General features: G+C 46.5%; 1 protein-coding gene across 1 annotated transcript in view; it reads right to left on the bottom strand.

The window, feature by feature from the left end:
• The window catches only part of LOC135396777 (homeobox protein SIX6-like), a 70,693-nt gene extending 62,853 nt beyond the window's left edge, over positions 1-7,840 (bottom strand). Inside the window, exon 1 of the mRNA XM_064627938.1 lies at positions 7,194-7,840. Within this exon, the coding sequence (XP_064484008.1) occupies positions 7,194-7,798 (605 nt within the window). The 5' untranslated portion in view covers positions 7,799-7,840. The remainder of the gene's footprint in view (positions 1-7,193) is intronic.
• Positions 7,841-24,895: the final 17,055 nt, after the last annotated feature.

The raw sequence follows: 24,895 nt of genomic DNA, 5'->3' as shown, positions 1-24,895 counted from the left end.
TTACGTCACTTCCGGTTGTGTATCACGCCCCCGTGCCGCAATCAATTGATGTTTTTGTTTGTCGTTCTGATGTGAAACCTCGATATCGTTTAGCTTATGCGTCGTTACTTCTATGTTGTCTCTTGTGGAGCAAAGAGTACAGCTTATTCTCGATGCCGACTGTTCGCGTGCACGCATTCCCTGTTTACGTATACTCGTCATAATACGCGAGCCTGTATAGTTGCTTTTCTAGTATCCCTATACACTCTCAAAACAGAACTCCACTGCGTGACACGCTCCCGCGGCCACCCGTCATCCTATGAATGGCATCGTTCTCTCCCATGATTTGTTGAAATCCGTAGGCGTACGCCACTTTGTGACAGTTATCCAGTTATGTTCATTGTCACAAAAAGGTATACTCCCCGTGCTTTCCACAAGTGAGGAGTGATAACGTTATCATCCCTTATACAATGGCTGGTCTTCAGCGTTACCTAACGTGTTTGTTAATGAAAGGTCTATCGCTTCTGATTCGAAGAGACGGGGCGTCCGCCTGTTTGTGGCAATTGTCATATATCCAAATTGCAGATAACAATATCATTCGATGTGATGGTCGGCTAAGAGGGTGCTATGCGATGAAGTTTATTTTTAAGAGTGTATATCATTATTGGCGCGTGGGCAATGGTTGGTGCACATCGTACTGATATATCAGGGTGTTTCAGTTAAACCTCCGGGCTAAATAATTCGCGAACGGGTGCACCAATCAAAGAACTTTATTTTTTACATGTATCTGTCCGATACCACCTGCGCACCGTGTGAATGAGCGGGAGGCGCTCATTATTTAAATAAAAATTCAAATGCTCAGTTGTCTCGTGACTCAAACCCCCAATTATATATAAAAAATTCAAATGAGTTTCGTCAATAAACATATAACTTCTAACACAGGGCGCCGTCGGCTTTTAAAATGGGTACTACCCCTTTTGGGATCTTCAGTGGACACCTTTTAGAGAAAAATCTGCCACCGAAGCGGGTCATTTGTTGCAGCAATCAATTGGTTTCGGCTTACATACTTCTGTGGCGGCTGGTCTCAGTGAAGCGCAAAAGGACGTAATTCATTGGTGTAAGGACATAATTCATTGGTGGATAAGGGAGTGGAAGAGCGACCTTTTGCGCTTCACCGCGAGCAGCCGCGACAATGATATGTAAATCGAAACCAATTAATTACTGCAACAAACGACACGCTTCGGTGGCAGATTTTTCTCTAAGCTAGGTGTCCACTGAAGGTCCCACAAGGGGTAGTACCCATTTTAAAAGCCGACGGAGCTCTGCTCTAGAAGAAATGTGTTTTCACGAAACTCATTTGAATTTTTATTTATTTATTATTTATTTAATAATGTGCGATTTATTTAAATGAATTTATTTAAATAATGAGCGATTCCCACTCATTCACACGGTGCGCAGCTTGTAGGTGGTATCGGACAGATACTTGTAAAAAAAGAAAGTTCTTCGATTGGTGCACACGTTCGCGCCCGGGGATTTAACTGAAACACCCTGTATACGGTGAAGTTGTGTTTTTAGAGTGCACCAGGTCTGCTCTGCGGTGTGATACTCATACTTTGGACTGGTTTCTAACGGATGCAAATAGCGAATAAGCAACCTATATCTTCACACATACAGATCTTCGTGTTTCACCCAATGTGCTTACCGCAATTTGCCACATTTACCATAATTGACCGCGTGTACTCGATCACGTCAGCATTTATGATCAATTACCAAGTGTCCTGTGGTAAAGAAAACAAGCAGGAAGACATTATGGTGGCGCTTTCATTGACGCATCAAGGCCCGCCCAGATTCTTTTGCGTTCCCCTTACGAAAGAGACGAAAGAACGATTCATCCGCGTTTCCAACTACAGTTCCAACTCGGTATTGTGACCTCAAGACTGTGTGACATCTGCAAAGTGCACCAGGACACGTATTTATACAGTGTGCAGAACAAGAAGACGCAAGGGAAAGACTATCCCACGCACTTCAAACACTGGACAAAAGACCATTCTCTTACTGCGAAGTAACGGGAAGATGGCCCACAAAGGAACAAGACATGAAGGAACTCAAGGCACTGTGGGTCTACCTAAAAGAAAGCGGTATATATACAACCGCTACTACCAGTCACATATCATGAACCTCAAAACCGACTAAAGGCGATGGAGCTGCAGGCGCCCTTCAGCCACCCTGCTCCAAGTCTATTTTCTTCTTCCTTTTTAGCAGTTAATTACTACTACTACTACTGGGGAAAATTGTGTAGTTCTTTCGGTGGCTGCGCGTTACACCTTCACATGATAGCTTCGACTTTGACCTATAAACTTTGATATTTGTCGGTAAGCTAAATTCCGAATACCAGACTGAAAACAGCTTGCATGTTAAACTGGCAAGTGGAACAGCGTGTCCTCCTCTACAATGTAAGCTGGGAATGAGGTTACACAGTAACGTGACATCAGCATTTTTCAGTCGTATAGACTTTCGTCACACTAATTTTCTCTTTCTTTTTTCGCGCAGAGGCGATGTTCTGACACAGACAGGCGGCGGCTCTTGAACTAAACAGTTGGAAAAGGGTGTCATCATCCTGTATACATTGTGCAGGTAAAGCACAGATGGTCGGGATACGGAGCTGTCCTTGTGTTTTTTAAGAGCTACCGGTTGTTTTGACGCGGATATAAAACCTCGAAAGGAGACACAGCTGATACTCTTAAAACTGAACTTCCACCGTACACTCTCAAAACAGAACTTTCGAAGGCCAACTATTCTACAAAATTAACCGTTATCACACCTCATTTTTGTAAATCTTGAGGGGCGTATACGCCCCCTTGTGACAATTAACATGACCGCTTAACTGACACAAAAGGGCGTCCGCCTCCAGTTTTCAACAAATCAGGGAAGTGAACGATGTCATTCGGGATTATGGTGTTAAATGTCGTTAAAAAAGTATAATGATTTCGACGCCTAAGAAGCGTCGCATTAATACGCATTACCATGCATGGGACGCTGCAGAACTCAGCGTTAAAAAGGGCCTATGATTTTAACGCTGAAATGGCCTCTCCGAATTAAAAGTGTAGGTGCGTGTCGTGCGGTGGAGATCGTGTGGGGGTCATGATACACACTCAGGCTTCAGACGCCGTACTAATACCTTTGTCTAACATTCATTCGTCGTTTGCTCCTTTGTTCTAGGTTTTGAGGTCACATATGTGAGAAGAAAAAGTAAATGTCTCAGTCAATCAGTGCCTGTATAGGAATGTAATTACGTATTTTATGCCTTTAATGCTTTGTACACGTTAGAAGACTGCGATTGACTGCCGACTTCTTTCCCCTTTTTACTTGCGATGTTTAAAGTAGCTGCGTCTAGCTTCTCGGTTGTATAGGAGCCAACGCCTTCATATTTTCCTAAATTCAACCTACCATACCACTCTTGACACCATTCGTGACCCCCTCTCCCATATACTCTCTGTTGTAATTTAAAGACATCCCCGTATAAGGTATCCCTACAAATTCCGATGAAATGGCGGTGAAAATGGTATAACCTGCTGCGGAATTCGATGTTGAATATAATACGCATCCCTCGTCGAGCGCCGCTGCGCCTACAGATCCTTGTCCAGCATGTCTGCCGACAGTATACACAGTGCCGTCATCACTGGCGTTGCCGATGACAGAGTGTTCAGGAAGATGCCATTTTTCCACGACGCCCGACGGTCCCGAAGAAAATCCTCTACATAAAGTGATGTGTGGCAGAAGGATAGTACTCCCGCGGAAAATGGAGGTTTTAAGCACGATTTCCCCATCCACTCTTGGGAACTGTCCCTGGGAAGCCACAGGGGGCGCCGAGCACGGCAAGAGCTCTGTACACGCATGCCTGACCTACGTATCCCCGCGTCGGAATCGAGCTGGTTTTCGAACTCCCTCGTTTTATTAACGGTGCCCTCTGCAGTCTGCACTCTCTAAAAACAGAACTTCACCACATTGCACGGTGTAGGCTAACAATTGCACAGAATGATACCTCTATCAGTCCCGATTTGTGGAAAGCTCGGGACGTACGGTTTTTGTAACAAATAACCATAACTGTATAAGTATCCCAAAAAGGCGTACGCCTGCCGTTTTTAACCAATCAGGAGGAAGAGCGATGCCGTTCATGATGGCTAAGAGCGTGCATGCTATGTGGTGAACTTCTGTTTTTAGAGTGATGGCGGGACAAGACACATCATCCCCTTCCTGTTTCCGAAAGTCGGATTCATGAATCCCTCGATTTTCTGAACGATTTTTTTCCCCCTAGGAACGTTAACCATTCATAAATCGAGGGCTGATTATATATACGATGAACGAAGACCCAGCCGAGTGATTAATTTCTGTGCAAAAATACTTCCAGGTAATACGACCATTTCCCGCAGTGAATTCCGCCGGAAAACACCATAGAAACCTTCCGAACATTGTTGCATTTTTTTCTCCATATACAGTGCCGCACATAAACTCCGACCATCCGTGATATTCCGATAACACTGTACCCACTGTAGCACGACGGCATCACTTTCTGTCTGTCCTCCTTGCACCATTATCACGTTGTTGGCAACCTCGTTCCTCGATTGACATGCTCGTGCAACATCGCACAGAGATCGGCGACAGTGCAAATATTGTTTCGCTGTTCCGTATACATATTCAGCCCAAAACTGATATGCTGGTATTGCACAGACAACAGGCTATATATACGGTTAATTAACGCACATGTCGTGTATACGTATACAGCTTCGTTTATTTAACGTGAAGGCTGTCTACGATTTCAGCGGCGGTTCATGTCTGTACTTCCTTTAGTTGACTTTGGTGCTGTTTTCATCACATCCCAATGAGTTGTACCAACTTCGTACGCAATCAGCGAGGTATAGAGTATCGCCTCTAGCGCCATGAAACACCCCAATCACCATCGTTAAGATAAAGTGTCGCCGTTGTTGTTCGGACTGCAAAGAAAAGCATGCAGACATGCGGCGACTTTCGATTCAGTCTGCAATATGTAGAACGCCCGTTGATTTTACCCTTATACATATACTCTGCTTCGCCTGTTTCGTGGGAAAAAGGCACACTTTATTATTGATATTATAACTGCCCCAATACACAGTGTTCCGAATGTGGTTAGCTGGCGTATACACAAGCATATAAAACACGTTTGTTTCTTGATTGGTTGGTGTACTTCGTTGAAATTGCTTCTGAACTTCGGCTGCATTATTGTTGCGGGCAAATTTATTAAACATTTTGAACACACATTAATTTCACGGCATTGTTTACATGCTTCATGTGATTGTGTGCTGGACGTACAAGAATGGAATGTACGTGTAACACGTACACGAGATGAATTGCTATGTATATGGCATTAAGCAGAAATGAAGTTGTCTCAGAACGTACGCTTTTGTAGTCTGGAAACTTCCGCGGACACATGTCCATATTTTTTATCTGTACTGCCATTATTGTCGACGACAAATTTCCGAACAGTTTACGCTACCGAATTGCTGGCAGAGTTCTGTTCAAATTCCGATATCGAAACGTCGTGAGAGAATTAGGAATTTGCGGATTCGCTGAATTTAAAGAAACTCTGACAGGAAACAACATGACGTTTAACGTGCTTCTCTGGATGACCCGATGTGTGAGAGCTCTATCACACGTGTGCACCAAAGAAATTCGCAGTCAAATGTTCGCGCTAGAGTTTTTACGACGCCAATGCAGGGAGCTTTTCGAATCGAACCTGATACCCGCGTTTCCGAAAAAATAAACAAACAAATAAATAAATAAACGCTTATAGAGCAGAACAAGGAGTTCATTACATTGGAATATCAAGCACAGAACGACGCTTGTATGTTTCAAGAAAACGTATATGTCGTGTGCGCAGAACTAAACATCACAATCATTCCAAATTTCGATCACGTTGCAGTCGTAGTATACGAGAACGGCAATTATCCAATTTACGTGGAATTTCCACTCCATATAGTACTGATTTTCTTGTTTTTCTGTTCACAGTTGTTATTGTTTATTTTCTGTTTCATCGAAACTATTTTATGGTGTTGCGTTTCGATTACTGGCACAAGTTCGATATTTATTACAAGACATAATATGAAATATCTGAGGCATGCAGTGTTGTATTTTCCAAAAATGAGAGACAACGAATGTCGTACGAAGGAAACCATTGGATGTGAAACAAGGCCCGTATTTCGACGAAGACATCATAGTAATTGGGAACCGCATGTCATATGGCAAACGTGATCGTAAGCGACCATGTCAACACTGGGTGCAATACTTTTTTTTTTTTTTTTTGCATTACCATTTGTTAACTTCTTACTCTCTGAAGCCGCTTGTAATTACGCATTTGGGTGAACGAATTGCATATTTGCACAACTTTTGCGTTCGCGCAGTTTTATTCGATACAGCCTGCACCACACAGTCCGCTTGCAAATCTGCCTCGAAGCGGCAGAAACTCGATACCCTGTCTTGAACTTTTGAATCAGTATTTCTGGTTTATGCAGGATCTCGGCCATTCGCGGTGAGGGTCACACAACAGTTAAGGCTTCCACATGGAGATTGAACCATTTGAACCAAGAAACTTCTGCCAAATGTATCCGGTTGTGTTTTGCAACGCACAGCAAATATTTTTAGTTCCGCTCGTATCACTGCGAATGTGTCTTCGTGTCTATGTGTTGTGGTGCTGGGCGATATGAGACAGGTGTAAAGGACGGCCCCAGTACCGTTCGTGTAATTTTCCGCTATTCCGTATGATGGGAATGTAATACCGGAAGATATTTTGTTTTTGTTTCATCCTATATATGCATACGCCTGCGGTATTCGCCACAGTCTTCACTAAGCAGTTTGGCAGCAGAGACAATATTCCAAGAGTGAGATTGGGACCAATCTGTTTCGTTTTCTTCAGCGATCAAAGCAGCACTCATATGACGTTATCTAAAGGTTTCTTGTAACGATTCCGAGTCCGACAGATGTGATGATACATATTCAATACGAATGCCACATCAATAACTTCTTGCTCCGCCGTATCAGATTAGTGTCAGTATAGCCAACGCTAATGTGCTGGCATAACGTCTGGCAGCCCTGGCGACAGGAACCACCCCAATACATTGCCACTGCGAGGCTGACATTGAACCATTGGAACTGAACGAACAAATGTGGGAACACCGACTCACCGGTTCTTCGCAGCGGCAGCACGGTCTCTTTGACGCCGGTTCTTGAACCAGTTCCCCACTTGCGTCGGTGTCAGTCCAGTCGCCTGAGCCAGTTCACGTTTTTTCGTCGGGTTCGGGTAAGGATCTTGCAGATACCACTCACGCAACAAGGAACGGGTGCGCTCTTTGAAACAATGTGTCTTCTGCTCACCGTCCCAGATGGTACGAGGCAATGGAAACTTCTTCCTGACACGATACTTGTCGACGGGACCCAGGGGCCTGCCGCGCAGTTTCTCAGCCTCTTGATAATGTGCCTCCAACCACATGGCCTGAAGCTTAGCGTGCGAACTACGCGCGAACCGGTGGCTCTCCAAGATGCGGTACAACTCGCGGAAGTTGCCCGCATGAAACGCAACCAGGGCACGGGCACGCAGCACAGCCTCGCTCTTGTTCAGCTCGGCGCAGTTCGGATGGGCGACAGGTAGGGACCACAAGAATCTTCCCAGACGTTCGATGTCGCCGCTTTCTTCGAGTGTCTCGCACACGGCTGCTACCTGTGTCACTGAGAAGTTGAGGGTGGGCAACATGAGCATCGGGCCGTACGGCGCGGCGGACCCCAGCGCCATCGGCGTCCGTCGTCCAGTCTGGCTCCTGGAGAAAAAAGCACGGCTGGCCGTACGGAAAAGGCCATGTATGATAACAGCAGCCCCTCGTCATTCGCGGATCGGTAGCACCGCCTCCTCGTGTCAGTAATGGCGTCGCCATGGATACGCACGGCCAATGAGCTATCGTTGGGCGAGTCCTCCTCGGATCGCCCCCCGCGGGGCCTCCTCTCTCGTATTCTGGCGAAAATGAGACGGGTAGCGCTACCTGGTGGTGGATGCCGGCGTTTTGTGGGTGTCGTCATTCCATTCGGATGCATGTAGTGTGTGCACCGTTTTCTTTCTTACTTTTTTTCTCTTTCTTCCCGGTGGTGGTTATCTGTTTGTCGTGTTCTGTGGCTGCTGAGTACCATTTTATGTGTGTGTATTTCTGACTTTATTGGGTGAGTGAGGAGATTTGTATGCTGGTTCTAGGTCTTGAAATAGACATTCTGGCTCACTTTTCTTCCAGTTTTTTAAGTTTGGATTTTCTCCACGATTGCATGTGGTGTATTTGTTTAGTGCATCTTGGCTTCGTAGGCTAGCTAAACAAACTTAGCAGGGCTACAGCATGAAGAAAAACAGTGGAAATGAATAAATTTTGTGGATTATGGCTTTTCTGAGTTTCTTTCCTTTTCTTTGTTAGTTGGTGTGTATCGGACTCGGTGTTACATCTGTTACACAGTGCCACAATATGGTGAGCGCTACGTCAGCAGGAGGCATTTTCACATCTGAATCGTTATTTCAACACTCTCTCATTGTTTGTACCGTCGTTCTCAATGTCCCAATTGACGTTCTTTCCTTAGTTGTACACTGAAGGTTTTTATATGGTGCTAGACCATTGTCAATACTCGTCTGTCGTGGTGTACACATGTGTTTTCAGTGAATTCGTAAGCACAGACGACTGCATAGCCATAGGACAAGGAATGTCGGCTGGTCGCTCTCCGATTCAGCTATACAATGTATGTACTGTTCACTCGTTGTGTGACTGTATGGAAAATATACTACGCATATCTTCTTCTGTGCGGTAAGTATCCCAGCAAACCATTAATATCCCTTGGACATCTCTACAAGGTCGCGAACGTCCTGAATATCTGGACATCCACAGGACATCTAGATATCCCCCGACAGTATTCGCGTTGGTCTTATTCCAACAACCAGCAAATGCCCCAGGTACGTCTGCAGGATATCGTGCTCTGGATGTTTAAATGTCCAATAAAAAGCAGCCGGCAGATCCCAGGGATATCCATGGGAGATCTGTGAGGCAAGGACTTGGGCATTGAACGTCGCACGAACGTAATCAAGATGTCGTCTAGAGGTATACCGACGAATGTGGGACGTTTATAAGATGTTGTTCTGAATGTCAATATAATGCTAATTTTTTCATGTTGCTGGTAGCAAGCAAAGATAACTTCTCTGAGCGTGAGATATAGGGTGAACAAGTAAAAGCTGGTAAGAAATAAGTAACAGTAATGCATTTACGTAGCGCTCTTCGAGCAACAGCAGAACCCTATTGGTTTTACAGATCCACTCAGCAGGTCATCACGTGATAGAGACGATAATTAAATACCTGAATTAAAAATACTGTGTTTGACAGGAGGGGATGTCAGGAATGTTGTTGGGTATGCTTTGACTCGAAGCAGATGCACGGGAATTGCGAAGACGCATCCTCGTCACCGTTATACAAACATTTTACGCCCCACTACACTTAACGAACGTGTCCCATCAATTCGTATATCAGCACCTGTTACATCCAGTTTGGAAATGGCCGGAGGTTCAAGCAATTTCCTCCAGTGCCCAAGGCAACTTATGCAAACATTGTGCAAGGTGCGGCACGGTGATGAATATTGTAGTGCTATAAACCTAGCCATAATGTAGAGTGACAAAAGTATCGTGATATATCTCATCGGGATGTGTGGCATCGCACTGGATAGCATATAGTGCAGCATCTATGAAAGAACGAAAAGCAAGGATTTCAAAACAACTTTATTTTCGACCTTGGAGAGTGGGGAGTTTCATCCAAGGATTTCAGAACACCATGTGAATATCCAAATATTCCGAAGTTATACATCTCTGGGACATTCCAGGAATGTGGAAAAAGTTGGGACAAACCATGTCGCCAGGACGTATTATGCGACGTCTACACGCTCTCTGCTCTAATCCCTGAGAGATCCAAACATCCATATCGGGATGTCACCTGGATGTGATGTTTCATAATAGAGGAAGAAAAAAATGGGGACGTAAGTCACGACGAAGTCAGACTGGCTACCCCAGACCACTTAGCCGCAGTTAGTTGAAAAAAAAAAAAAAAGAAGAAAGAAAAGAAAAAAAGGAAGAAAACCCAGTAGTTGGGGGCGGGAGACAAACATCCCGAATTAGTGGGAACACTTGTCACAAACGAAGGACCACAAAGTGTCACAAAATGTCAATCAGATGCGTTCCTTCAAGGAAACCTGGAGATCGCCGGACATCTATGGTCTACTGGGATAGGCTTCCCAGATTGTTCCCCGCTCCCCATACTAAATGAGTAGTAAGTAAATTGCGACTGGTCTAGATCATTATACACTAGTTTGATAATTACGAAATAAAGAAATAATAATAATAATAATTGCCGTAGTAAGTAGGTATCTATATACATCTGTATAACGTACCGATGACCTTCGATACTTTGGGCCTAACCTGTTTGATACGATAAGACCAATACATTGATTCACTAAAATAGACACCTAACACCTTAACCGTATTACACAACTCAATCACATCGTTAGCGATTGTAATACAAGAGCTTAATACTTTTTTATTCTTCTCTCTTCTTCACGAACTGTAGGGATTCCCTTCCCTCGTCATCCTCTCATATGAACCTCTTTGGAATGGGGTAGGGTCCTGCACCCAACGCAGGGAAACATCCCACATCATCATCATCCATTCATCTATGTTGTTGTTGTTGTTGTATTCTTGTTAAAGGAAAATTTACTAAACTTAAGAACGGAATACGAACTGCTACTTCACACGTTAGTTGACGTACACCTTACATACACATATGCTTACAAACCACTCTAGATCCACTACTTCACACTTCCTTACATATATACATACAAACATACATACAGTACTCCCTAAGACCACCACCCTAGATGTCTGCGATTATGTACAGTATGGAATGCAGTACATAATAAGTAGGAATATATACACAGGTGCAGAGTATTTACAGGGCAAATAAGAGCACGTCAATGACGTTCATGGGAGCGCACCAGAGACGGTCACACACCCATTGTGATACAAGATCGAGGGGTGATGACACCATTTGCGAGCGAACCCCTGCACACCTAAAGCGAGTAGTTCGTGCTGTAACACTTTGGTGAGCAAAACGCGCACGTTGCGAACCAACAAGAAGTTGTATTCTTTGGCCTAAAAATACTGCCTTCGTTTTTCTTGGATTTATATTTAAGCTATCTAATTCTGCCCATTGGGTCACGCTTTGTAACGTTGAATTAGCTTTTCCTATAAGGGCCAGGATGTGCACCAGAGAGAAGTACATACTGGTATGATCTGCATAAATAATAAATTCTGCGTCGAGATTCAGGTGAACAATGTCATTTTCATCTATACATTAAACACTAGAGGACCCAGTACGCTTCCCTGTGGTACCCCGCATGTAATTTTCATGGATACACCGCAGTTCATAATTTTCATTAATACTTTAAACGTTAAAAACCATTAAACTGTAAAAACTTCCCATCGACAATGTACTTCGGTCTCATCGGCTTCATTCATCCTGTATATACCTCACCCTCCACCTTCATCTGTTCTCTCTCTCTCTCTCTCTCTCTCTCTTATATACTTTTTTCTTTCTTTTCTGTAGTCGTGAGGATGCCCACTCGCACGTGATGGCCAACAGCGGCAAGTCAGTTTCGACGACTGACGAGTGAAAGCGCGGGGCGTTCGCCTTTTTGTGACAATTAACATAACTACAAAAGTGTCACGTGGTGGCGATGGAACTGCGTTGCGCGCTCAAGCGAGCAACGGGGCATCGTGCGTCCTGCGCTGACTTCACTGAAACTGTGCCGACATTTGTCTCGAAGCGTTTGAGGAAAACCGTAGGGAAAACACCCAACAACAACAAGAACTAAATCATGACTATGGCCTGGGGTGATTCACCGCTTGAGAGCAGTACCCTACCCCATTACACGAGAAGCATGAGATGTGAAATATGAAAATGAAGTTATGTGCAAGTCCAACTCGAACTCCCGTCGTCTGGTTGCGCAACGCTATACGTCGCACAAAAGGAAGAAGCACATGAAAGAAGCGCCAATGGTCCTTGAGATGCAGGGGTGGACCCTACAGCGTCTGGAGCAAGCCGGTAGCCAAGAGGAACTCCAAGAACATCAGAAGTCCTCGACGGTGTTGGACATGGCTCTGACATGGGCCAAGAATTGCAGCCAGGTTGAACGTCTGTCGGCTAGCACCACTCAGCTGAGCACAGAGTTGCCGCCTCTCCGTTTCGTAGAGCTTACATTCTATTAGGACGTGCTCAATGTTCGCTTCAACGCCACATTTGGAGCATAGGCAGCTGTCACAGTATCCGATTCGGCACTTGAATTGAGGAGTGAAGGCAACGTTGAGACGAAGCCTGTGCAGGAGGGACGTGAAATAGCGTGGTAAACGGTCAGGAACTGAGAAGGACATAGTGGGATCCACAGAATACATGAGAGACCTGTCAGTGATGTCCCGACTCCACTGCTGGCGAGCTAGTGGCTGAATGAGCTCATTCAGAAGTGATCTCCTGTCTCCTCCTTGATAACACCGTTGGTACAACAGCCGGAGACTGTTGGGCAGCCGTTGCCGCTCTGTCGGCTTCTTCGTTTCCGCTCAAACCACAATGACCCGGGACCCACTGCAGGGATATATGATGACCATGATCGCTTAGAAGCTGAACCTGATGGAGGATATCAGTGACAACTGGGGCGAGCGATCCACGTATTCCCATGTTGGCTATACATTGAAGAGCAGCCTTTGAATCTGAGTAGATGACCCAGGCCCGCGGATCGTCACAGGGCGTCTTACGTAGAAACAACAGGATAGCATATAACTCAGCCGACGTTGATGATGTGCGGTGTGAGAGACGGTATCCATGTGACACACCGTCAGTTGGAATAACAAATGCAGACGATGAACATTCATGACTGGAGGATCCGTCAGTGAAAACTGCAGTGTGGTCAGAATAGCGATTGTGCATCATATCCGCTGCAAGCTGTTTCAGTACTGGTGTAGGCACTTGGTTTCGTTTGACATTAAGACCAGGAATTGACAATGCGATCGATGGTACTGGAAGCGACCACGGAGGCGTCGTGGGCACCAGTGATCTTGCAGAAAACGGGGGAACCTTAGGTTTCACTTCCATGAAACAGTTGTATGCGTTACATTGTTTCCGGCGACAAACTTTTGCTATTAGTGGATGGCGGCGGTGGTGTGCTCTGAGGCGCAAGTAATGGCGGATGGTCTCCCTCTGCCGTAAGACTTCAATGGGTATTTCGCGGGCTTCTGCTATCACCATCCGCGTTTCCGCGGCTCTCGGGACGCCAAGACATACCCTTAAGCTCCGTGCTAGAATACACCGCAGTCGCTGTTCTTGCGTCTGTGAAATTCCGTGCAAGACTGGTAGGCTATATAGCAGAGTCCCTCGGACTAGGGCTTTGTGGATGGCCAGAAGAGACTTCTCATTCATTCCCCACTTCGGCCCAGCAAAGTGGCGAATGACGGAAATCCACCGGTGTGCCTTTGTGTCCAGGTGATCGATGTGTTTCTTCCAGGACAAGTTGGAGTCTAGGATGACACCCAGGAATCTATGGTGTGCTACCAGCCTAAGAGGCGTATTGCCAAGGAAGAGCTGATACCGATGCATATGCTTCCGAGTAAAAGCCATGACTGCTGTTTTCTCAGTTGATATATCCATGCCTGCCTCCGTTAGGTACCGCAAGATGTTATCCAGGGAATGCTGAAGACGGCGTAGGATTGCAGGCCTCGATTTCCCAACAGTCCAAATGCAGACGTCATCAGCATAGATAGATATATTGACTTTAGGGGCGATACAGGACTTTAGGCCTGCCATTACAAGGTTGAAAAGGATAGGACTTAAAACGCTGCCTTGTGGTACGCCCTGAGTCAAGACTACTTTCGAAGTGACTCCTTCTTTTGTGCGAACAGAGAGTGTTCTATGGCGCAAAAAATCAGCCAGCCACAAGAACATTCTGTCGGGAACGCCTGCTTGCAACAAAAGATGCAGAACGTTGGCATGACACCCAGACAGCACAGCAGGCGCCGAAAAGCCACAAAGTGTCACAAAAAGGCGTACACCTCTCGTTAACCAATCAGGGGGATAACGATGTCATTCGGGATGGCAGTTGGCTATATAAGAACGTGCTATGTGGTGGAGTTCTGTTTCAAGAGTGTGCGGATGTGAACAGGGACTGTATACTGCTGCAGCCTGGATTATTCTCTTTTTCCTGAGGGGGGAGTGGAAGATACTAGAAAAAAAAGAATAAATGGCCGACGAATGCCACCGTGCAATATACGCACATTGATCGCTATTGGTGACCTCTAGCCAGCAGTAATCTGATTTACCGGTCTCGGTATAGCTCAGTCGGTAACGCGTTGGCTTGCTGAGCTTGCTGAGATCGCGGGTTCAATCCTGGCCGAGGACGGTATAGAGCAATGTGCGGGAGGTAAACACTGCCTCCAGCACCGTTTGTCCGAGATTTCCGGCGCACGGTCGAAATGATCTGCAGTCCTATTCTGCGGTATGTGCAGCATGTTGCCACATATACAGCCAAAGAAACCTTGTGTGCAATACACACTACCATTTTTATCTGATTTGTACAGCACCTTAGGGAATCTTCCTATACTGGCTATGATGAAATGCGGCCACGCGTCGAGTGGACCACTATGCATTTCGGAGAGGTGGGATGATGCCCTTGCCCCTGATAGAGACCAAGATCGCGAAGAGGGACACCTCGGCATGAAGCCTATATATTTACGTCGCGCGATCACCCTGTCCCGCGAGCCGCCAGCACGTCTCACCGCACTTGCTCCTCTGGGTGCAGGTCTCTGTTTTCGCCGTAGAGAACTACCAAAGACCGACGGGAAGAAATACAACTGTGCATCCGATGACAGCAAACAGGACGAACACAGTCTGGCATCCATGTTGATGGGGGTCTATATATCCCCAATTTGTCTTTCTCCCAATACCATGCAGTGCGCGTGGAAATCAGATATCGGAAATGGCAAACGTTGTTTTGCTAAACTCCGCTCACTTTAGCGTCGGAGGCTGCCCAACAGCTGTCATAGCGATCACGGCGCCACGTTGTGAGAAGGCACTGCAGTCATTGATAGTGAGATATGTGTATAATAATTGTCTACCTGTAGTTTACCTCTTCAAAGATTCGTAACGCAATTAGCCGAAGCACTGTGTGGTTCTTTCTTCCACGGCCCTTCCAGCACAGCGACTTCAAGCGTGATGGAGTGAAGCAAGTCCGCTACAGGTCCGACATCATTCTCACCCTGATTTGTTGAAAACGAGAGGCGCGTACGCCTTTTTGTGACACGTACGCAGTTCCGTTAATTGTCGCAGAAAGGCGTACGCCCCCCGCTCTCCACAAATGCGAAGCGATAACGGTATCATTCTATATATGCAATAGTTGGCGTTCACCTCCTCCATGTGTTTTTCTTTTTTTTTCTATAGTCGTGACGATGCCCACTTCTGTGTGGCCAACAACGGCGAGCCGATTGAAACATTACCCCCCCCCCCCCCCTCTGATTTCAGAGCGCATAAAAAGGCGCATGCCTCCCATTTCCAACAAAGCTGGAAAATGAACGATGACAGTTACTTGTCACCTTTTGCGCGGTCAAGTGCTGTCTTCCAAAGCGTACGGGAAAGAAAATAGGCACGTTTACGTATATTCGATGCGGTGTTGGAATCCCGGATATCCCGAATCCCGACTGTTTTCCAAAACAAATTCGGGACTTCGGGACTCAAGGGGAATATATACTGCAAGCGCAGTCGTGACGCAGATCTGTGGAGTATAGTTACGGCGTGTTTAATTTATGATGTTTGAATTATGTTACTAATAGGGCTCCTCAAAGCAACCTTGGGCATGCGCAGGTTTTGATACTTATGTGATTCAGTTTTGAAAGTCGAAGCTTGGTTGCGCCCCTGCTGCAAGTGTATAGGATAAATCGATGGGCGCTATACTGCGAGTAAGCCTAAGCTTCTTATTGGAGAATATAAAAAGGCCGCGTCAGTTTTTAATGCGTAAGCATTAGAACTCTGCAAGATGGAAAATCGTGACCGTCTGCCTGTCGGATGGCAGTGTGAAGCCTCGAGTTGAGACATGGGGTGTTAGATATGAGAAGAGAAGTACATAGTAGATTTAGATAACAGGTACAGTAGTAGGTAGTTTGTAGATAGTAGTAATGTAGTGGTGATAGCGATAGTGATAATTAGTGATAAGTGATAATTGGTGATTAATGATGAATGATGAGTAGTGATGATAGGGATTAGTCATAGTGGTTACTGGTAGTGATTAGTGATCGTGATTAGTGGTAATTCATTCCTTGCATAAGAGAACACATAAAGGGAACGTATGATAAGAAAACGTAAAGAGAACGTATAAAACGCACAAAAATACATAAGACAATATGTCTAACCCTAACGCATTTCCGCCGCATTAATTACATTAATACTTCATACTTTTTCAACAAAATACGTTGCATAATAAAAAGGGAGGGACGTATATATGGAGTGTATAAAGAGAGAGAGAGAGAGAGAGAGAGTATAGGCATGTTTTAGGCTGTGTACGTGCGCTGTGTCGGTTTAATCTCAATACCGCAATCACTTGCAAGGCTCACGGGATTCGTCTGATAAATTTCCGGAATCCCGGAACGAAAAAAAAAAGAATACAAAAAACGGAATTCCGAACACTAATCTGATGTCTGATTGCGAGAAGCGCATGTGTGCAGCACCTCGTTCAACCTAAAAGTATATACCCCTGTCGGTGGGTGTACATTTCGGGTGGGCGTCGATCCGTAGACAACCCGGACACACAATCAACCCCACACTCTTCCATCACGTTCGCTTCAATCACTTCCGAAACAACGTCGTTCTTCGGGCCGCAAACACCTTTATCGTCAGCTTCTGAATTTCTGCTGGCGCCACAGTGTTGACAGCATTTCCTTTTGTGCGCGCTTGCGCACGCGTGGCTGTTGTGCACCATATGCTCCTGTCACGTAGCAGCTGATAAAAAGGGTTTGACAAAATATGCGTCCGTCGAGGCGCTGTATACCGTCGCTCACCGTTTTCTCCTGACAAATTGCGACCGATTGTGCTGACCACGTGCGTTCTGTCTACAGCTATTGTCTCGTCTCTTTGCAACTCTCGACAATCTGTGATAACTCACTCGTGATTAATAGATCATGCCACGAATCTGATCGCGCAGCTGGAATGTGACACCCCCACGTTGATCTCTATATGTTGTCACCTAGTCGTTTTAGAATTTTCTTTCATTTGTTTATACACTTGCCGTTCGAGGCAATATATCAGCGTACATAAAGCGTATACAGCGTATATAAAGCGGTACACGTGGGGGAAGCACAAGTAAACAAGTTCACGCTGCGTCGATACAATAATTCTGTTCTCAAAGATATGATTGGCATTATTTCCGTATCATGAAACATTGATACGTTGAAACACGTACCGCGCATGCGACATTCCCGCTGCATGTCCCAGGGTGACCCTTCCTCAGTTTCGGCAGTTTCTTGTAGCTTTCCGTATACTATTTCTTCTCTCTCTCTCTCTCTCTCTCTCTCTCTCTTTTTTTTTTTTTTTTTTGTAAGGGTTTTAAACCACATTTTGTTTTTGCTGTTTGGGTACAAGTTGCTCAGACACGCCGTCATCCACGTGGGACGTTAAATTTGTGTGCCTTGTGTCGAGATTTCGGTGCACATTAAAGAACCCTCGGGTGGGAAAAATTAATCCACAGACTTGACCACGGTGGCGTCGCTCATGATCATAGTTATCTAGCCACGTAAAGCACTGTATTATTAATTTTGCTGTTTACGTTTATTTTCCCGCAGGTGAGTGCAGGAGTAGCAAGTCCTGACAGCTTCCAAACCAACATTTGCAGGTTTCTCTTTTCATTGATAGCTGAATTTGGGGGCACTTGAATCCGAAGCAAGTTATGTGATCTAGCAAAATTAAAAGCGGGAGGATATTTTTATTGAGCCGTCATTTTTTTCTTCTTCTTCTTCTTCTTTTGGGGGTGGGATTAACTAAGCCCCCCCCCCCTCCCCCCATTCACTACACCTGAAGCTGCAAAATCAACGAAACCCTGCAATTCCTCCGACGAGCGCATCATCGTTCCTTTCACCCGCCTCAATCACAAGCAAAAAGTACCCATCTCAGCTCGCTTATGAAATTTAATAATCCGCCACGTACACCCAGCCGCTCTCTTCCTTCTGTAGTTTCGCTTTCGCGCGAGCTAGCGCCCTCTCCCAACGCCTGTGGCAACCACGGTCCCGGTGTCACGCAACGCCACCTAAAGCTCATTGGCAGCGACACCGAGCGCTTCGATATGTTACGCCGACGACAAAAATCCCTCGGGCTAAGGCTTCTTCTGTGCTTGAACAGCGGAGCGGTAATTTGCAATCAGAATGCCAATTTAGGTGCGGTTATCCTCCGCAGACGACACGGGTACAGTGTTCCTAGAGGCGCTGTGAGCGACTCCGTCATCCCACGCGGAAAATGGGTTTTGGCTGGCTCGGTCGGATGAAACGGGGAAAGAATTGAAAAGCTGCCCCAGGGGCTGTGAACGAAAAGAATTGATGTTTTCTATTGAAGGTTATTCGTGGCTGCCGCGGTGGATGGGATAGGAGGTTGAAAATAACGGAGTAGAGAGAATGGCGCGGAGAAAAATATCTTGTATAGATAGTGTTGAGTACTCCGAGATGAAAGGTCTCATTTGTTGCTCAACCTTTTCGTTGTTTATGAAGGAACGAAGGACCTCCAATTGTTAACATACATGCAACATGTAGACAGTAAAGCTCAAGTGGACAACACCCAGTTCATCGGCCATCTACTGAATGCCCTATATTTCATTTCATTTCATTTATTTCTGTTTGTGTCAAACACAAAATAAGGCGGTACCACCCTACATTTGGTGCAAATAACAGCGGAGTCAAACAAGACTTCATATCATTACTTCTTTTCGTATTGCATCGTATCATCAATTGCATATGATCAATTGTCCAGACGCCGAAAAGAAAGCAAGAGCATTTAATAACTGCAGCAATGATCACGCCCGTCAGTTTCATGGAGCTCCCAAAAAGTAAAAGAAAACGGATTTGTGCATTTTGTAAGCAAAAACTACGCTACGACAGTTTGTCCCTGCACAGGTGAGTGGTTGGAGGAACCAGGTGTCTGTCTAATAACAATGCAGCAATAAGGGCGTACTCGTAGACCGGAATGGGTTCACAAAGAAACCACGTGCGCCTCACTTTGAAACGCTGCCCCCTTATTAGATAAGGTGACCAAGAGGTTGCTGGAAAGAGAGTTGGAAAAGGGGAAACTGGGGTGCTGCGAAGGAAGCTGACCTACCGTTATGTTTCCTATCCCTTATCTTTCGCTACAACCGTTTGAGTGGGCGGACTATATCATGCAATTAGAAGCCGGATCGCTGAACGAAAGAGCGCCCTGCGTCGAACGCGCACACGCCCAACAACAACAACAACAACAATAAATGAAGGAGAAGTGATGATGAAATGGGACGTTTTCCCGTGGTAGCCACAGGACCCTACCCCACTTCACAGAGGTTAATATGAGAGGATGAATTATGGTGAACGAGTAGCGACGACAGGTCGGAGTTCTGTTTAGAGCTCTTCGAGGAGTCCAGTGGATTGCATGAAAGCAAAAAGGAAGCGAAGAGCCCGGCACTGATGCGCAGGGGAGCTCCATGGGCCAAGTACTTTAGACAGGCTGAATGGTCTATGGTCAAGGAACTCATGTTGGCGTCGATACACCAGGCGTTCACACGTGTACCGCGGTCACAGTCCTCGATGATATAGAGGATCGTAGCTGGGGTGTGGCAAGCTGGGCACAGCAGGGTGTTACTGTAACCCAGCTTAACCCGGAACACAGGTGTGAAGGCGACGTTGAGTCGTAGACGCCGCAGAAGTGACGTAAAGCTGCGAAGGAAGCCAACTGGCATCTTAAATGATAATGACGGGCCCACTGCATGGAGGAGTGACCATTGAGGGATGTCATGGCGCCATTGCTGGCGGGTCAAGGGTGACACCAACGCAGACAAGTAGAAGCGTCTATCTCTGTTGGAGAGGATAATGGGCACGGCTTTGGAGATACTGTGGACCGCAGCAGCCGCCAAATCTGCCTCCTCGTTGCCCTGAATGCCAGTGTGGCCGGGGTCCCACTGTAGGGTCAACAGATGTCCCTGTTCCCCAAGAACCTTGAGCGCCGTCAGGATACTCATTACCACCGGGGCCAAAGACCCGCGGATGCCCATGCTTCCTACACATTGCAGGGCTGATTTTGAGTCAGTGTATATCACACAGGAGCGACAAGGGTAGTTCAAGACATATTTTAGAGATAGCAAGATGGCATACAGCTCCGCAGAGGTCGACGAAGTGCGATGTGACAGGCGAAACCCACACGATATTGACTCGTCCGGTGTGACAAAGGCAGTGGAGGAGCCATCCGACGTAGACGAACCACCTGTGAACACAGCCGTGCGACCTCTGTACTTTGTATCCATCATTTCCAAAGTAGATTGCTTGAGAACCAGCTCTTCGGCCCCAAGATGCCAGGGATGTGTGCTGAGAGGGATGGGCTCGGCAGTGTCCATTGTGCCACTGAAGGGGCGGTCGGGGCAACAGGCACTGTTCTTGTATCTGTTCAAGTATCTTTTGCACCGGAGGGTGGCGCCGGTGGTGAGCGAGCAACCGTAAATAGTGTCGGATGGTTTCTCTTCAGCGGAGGACATCGATAGGTATTTCTCCGGCGTCGGCGATGACCATCCGCGTCTCAGCGCTGCGCGGGACACAAAGGCACGTCCGCAGGCTGCGTGCCAGAGTACATCGAAGCTTGTGTTCAGACGTGGCTGATATACCGTGCAATACGGCAAGCTGTATAGCAGGGAGCCGCAAACCAGAGCTTTGTGGAGCACAAGAAGATCCTGCTCCGTGGTGGTGGTGGTGGTGGTGTAACTGCTTGCCGTAGTCGGCTTCGCAAGGCGGGCAACGTCACGACTAACGCAGGTTCCTGCTCCGTGCAGCCCCAGCACACACCGGCAAAGTGGCGAATCAAATTCCCCCAGCGCTGAGCCTTTGAGATGACGAAGTCAACGTGCCTTCTCCACGAGAGGTTGCGGTCCAGGATAGCACCCAGTAACCTGTGAAACTTGACTTGTAGAAGCGGGCAGTCGCCAATCCGAAGTAGGAGCCTCCGCACCTCTCTTCGAGTAAAAGGAAGGACAGCGCTTTTTTCGGTGTAGATATCCATCCCCGCGTTCAAGAAGAAGTTTTTGATGACGTCCAGTGCTCTTTGCAAACGATGTTGAATTGTCGCCCGGTACTTTCCGACAGTCCAAATACAGACATCGTCCGCATATATGGAGATATTTACTGTCCTCGGTAGACATTCCTTGACAATATTTAAACGGGCTTAGGACACTTCCTTGAGGGACACCCTGCGGTACAGCTGTCTTCTCTGTGTCACCCTCGCCTGTTCTGACAAAAATTTTCCTTTGTCTCAGGAAGTCGGAAAGCCATGCAAGCGCTTTCCTGGGCACTTGAGACCGGAGCAACGCATGAAGAACACCGGAGTGACTTACGGTGTCATACGCCCGCTTGACGTCCAGGAAGACAGCCATCACTATTTATCTCCTGGCTTTCGCTTCCTCAACAGCAGAGACCAAATCCGTCACCGAATCCACGAAACTACGACGCCTACGGAAGCCTGACATTTCCTGGGGGAAAACAGGTCTTCTCTCAAGCCACCACTCGAGCCTGTGCAGCTCCATGCGCTCTAGTACTTTGCCTAGGCAGCTGGTAAGGCTGACAGGCCGAAAAGGCTCCAGATCCAAGGGGTGTTTTCCCGTTTTTAGTATAGGGACCACTAGGGCCTCTTTCTACCGAGCAGGGACTTGCCCATCCCTCCATGATTGGTTGTAGTAGATCTCTATGAGGACCAAAAGGCAGGTGTCACTCAGGTTACGGAACGCTGCATAGGTGACCAAGTCCAGACCAGGTGACGACTTTTTCCGAGAAAGCTCAAGGGCCGCCTTGAGCTCTGCAAACGTGTAGACAGCATCCATGTCGGGGGCAACAGATGGAGGAGCTTGGTTAATAGCGCGCTGTAGTTGCAAAACATGTTCCTGAAAGCCTGGGTATTTCGCTGCCTCGGAACTCGCTGCTATGGTCTTGCAAAATTCGTATGCGACTTCCTTCTCAGACTTGGAGACGAGGAGTCTGCATTGTTGAAACCGGTATGATATAAAACAGCAGGGAATACTGTCTGGAGTAGCTGATATTTATCGAGTACAGCTTTCCTTAATGTCAGTACACTCTCAGAAACGAAACGGATAAATTTACGCTTACATCATATTTTACCCTTACTAAGAATAAATTTCGACAAAGCGGCTGACGCCGTATCCGTCAAGCTGAGTTTTATTCATGGTACCCGTCAACGTGTCCGCTGTAACCGTAAAGGTCGGAGTTTTATGCGTAAATGGCACGGGGACCACGATTTACTCTTATATATTCTGACGCATAAGATTTTGCTTTGACGGATAAACTCAGGCTTTGCGTTGCAATATCACGTTTGTGGTGTCGTCTGCAAACTGCCAAGCGTTTGCTGGGATAACCGACACTTTTTTGGCGTGTCGCGTCTCATGGCCTCAATCATGCATCTGTCCAACACCGATGTAAGTCGCCACGTTTTGGGCTCGGTGTCTTCAGTTAACTGAATTTTACCGAATTATTTCATGTCAAACGTATGGCGGGAAGAAACGGCATCGAACGAGACAACTTAGCACGATTTAGTCAGCCAAGAACGCCGTCGGCCAGCAAGCACGTCGGCCAGAGTTGTGATTGTCCCGGCTATCTCCACGCTGCAAATTTATAAGCGTACGCCCATTATTCACCGGGCTGGTACATTTATGTATGGCTATCTATAAGCATATCATTTTGGCACAGGTGACTCTTACCTCTTCTTTTTTTCTTTTTCAATGCGCGTTTCCCGCCTTTGAAGCGTCTGTGTTAGTGATTGAGTTTCAAAATATTTCTTAGTAATTGCATTGCAAATTATTATTGCAGACTATAGCTGAGCAGGATGTGTTGAAGCAAATGCATCCCCAGGAACAGGAGACACTCCTCTTAGCCATGCTCCCCTGCTCAATACCTAGCATGCACCCTCAGCTGCCTTAGATCCTGCTCCAGAACAGCATGTACATTGTGCAATGCATCCTGTGAACTTTCTTCAGCAGTGTACTGTACAGTACAGTACAATGTAGCATTCATGAACATTGTACCTACGTACATATATGTACATTGAGAAGCATATCGAGTGTCGCTTTTTGTACGTTCCTTTCAATTCTCGCAGTTTTAGGCATGGAATTTGTTCTGATTATTACGCTGGTACAAAGTCGTTTACCTCGCAGCGACAAAATGGTCTGTTACGCCTATACAGCGTTCTGTGTTGACGTATAATATCCGGTATAACTAGTGGTATATGACCGTCATAAGGGGATATATAAGCATAAAGATCCTACGCATAAAATAGAAGCCAATGGCTTACTTCTAAAATAGCCGTCAAAAAACGATCAAATTCTTGACGCTTACTATCAGCTTTTTTTTTTCTGGGAGTGTATACAGACTTCTAGGGTATACGCCATTATACCATCACATCCCCCCTTCCTATACCGGTTGCGTTCGAGAATGTTGGAGTGTTAGCTTCATGCGCCAACACTTCAGATATTGCTTTCCACACTGAACAGTCACGCATCAGAGTACACTACGCGGCATCAGCGCGCCCCTGTCGCCTGTCCTCTACGGCACCGCAGCCGTTGTGTCCGGTGGGCTATGCGTTCAAGGGCATGCACTGCATGGGCCTTCGCGCATACAGTCCATGATCGTGCAAATTCTCTGTACACAATTAATTGTTCGAGTGCCTGTGACCGATGCCAAGTCACTGGACATAGTCCGCGCTTTGTCCATTGATGTGACCTGCTAAACCTCAGAGTCCTTTACATGGCTGTTGCTATCAGCAACTGCTTATGTCCACGCCCACAGTGTCGTCGCGGTATAGAGACAACGTTCGTCGCACACAGTGTCTCTAGCGCCCCTGACACCTGTAGTTGTTATTGGCTTGCCTTGGCTCAATAGTCCTACATCTCGTTATGTCGTCCGGCAGAAAATTGAACACTGCAGGAATGGCACGCAGGACGACGTCCTACATGCGAGAGCTCTTTCATTGAAAGATACTCCAAAACTCGCAGCCAATATAGACGGGGAACAAGTCTCGCCCGAAGGCACTGGCTCAGCGTTTGCTCACGGGATCTCTGACTAATCGTGATGGTGAGCAATGTACTCGTTGACTTTCGATATTCATCTTTCCTTCTCATTCCATCTCAGCTATGTTGTTGTGACGCTGCAAACATGAGTGAACCATTGAAGCGGCGGCCGGCATAACCACCACTACCACCATCGTCATGTTGTCGAAGTTAACACGTTGTACCATGGATAATCTTAGGTGAGCTTCTACCAGTATACTTCCAATCTTACAACACACGTCTTGTGAAGCACATTTGAAAAACAGGACATGTCCAGCACTTATTCTTTTTAGCACACCGATGCTCCGACATTTATGTTTTTTCTGGAGTCAGGGGAAGCTATTGGACGTACTGTTAGGGGACACGGTTAGCTAAAATCGCGTGACAGTACTTCGCCGTCCCATATTACCTCGGTTGCGCTTGAAAGTGCTGTGCCAATATTGTACTTGAAGGTGGACCAGGTGCAGCA

The sequence above is a fragment of the Ornithodoros turicata genome, chromosome 6 (assembly GCF_037126465.1).
Source record: "Ornithodoros turicata isolate Travis chromosome 6, ASM3712646v1, whole genome shotgun sequence".
In the NCBI taxonomy this organism is placed as follows: Eukaryota; Metazoa; Arthropoda; class Arachnida; order Ixodida; family Argasidae; genus Ornithodoros; species Ornithodoros turicata.
Note: the sequence above shows the minus strand (reverse complement) of the source record. Positions and strands in the feature narration are given on the sequence as shown.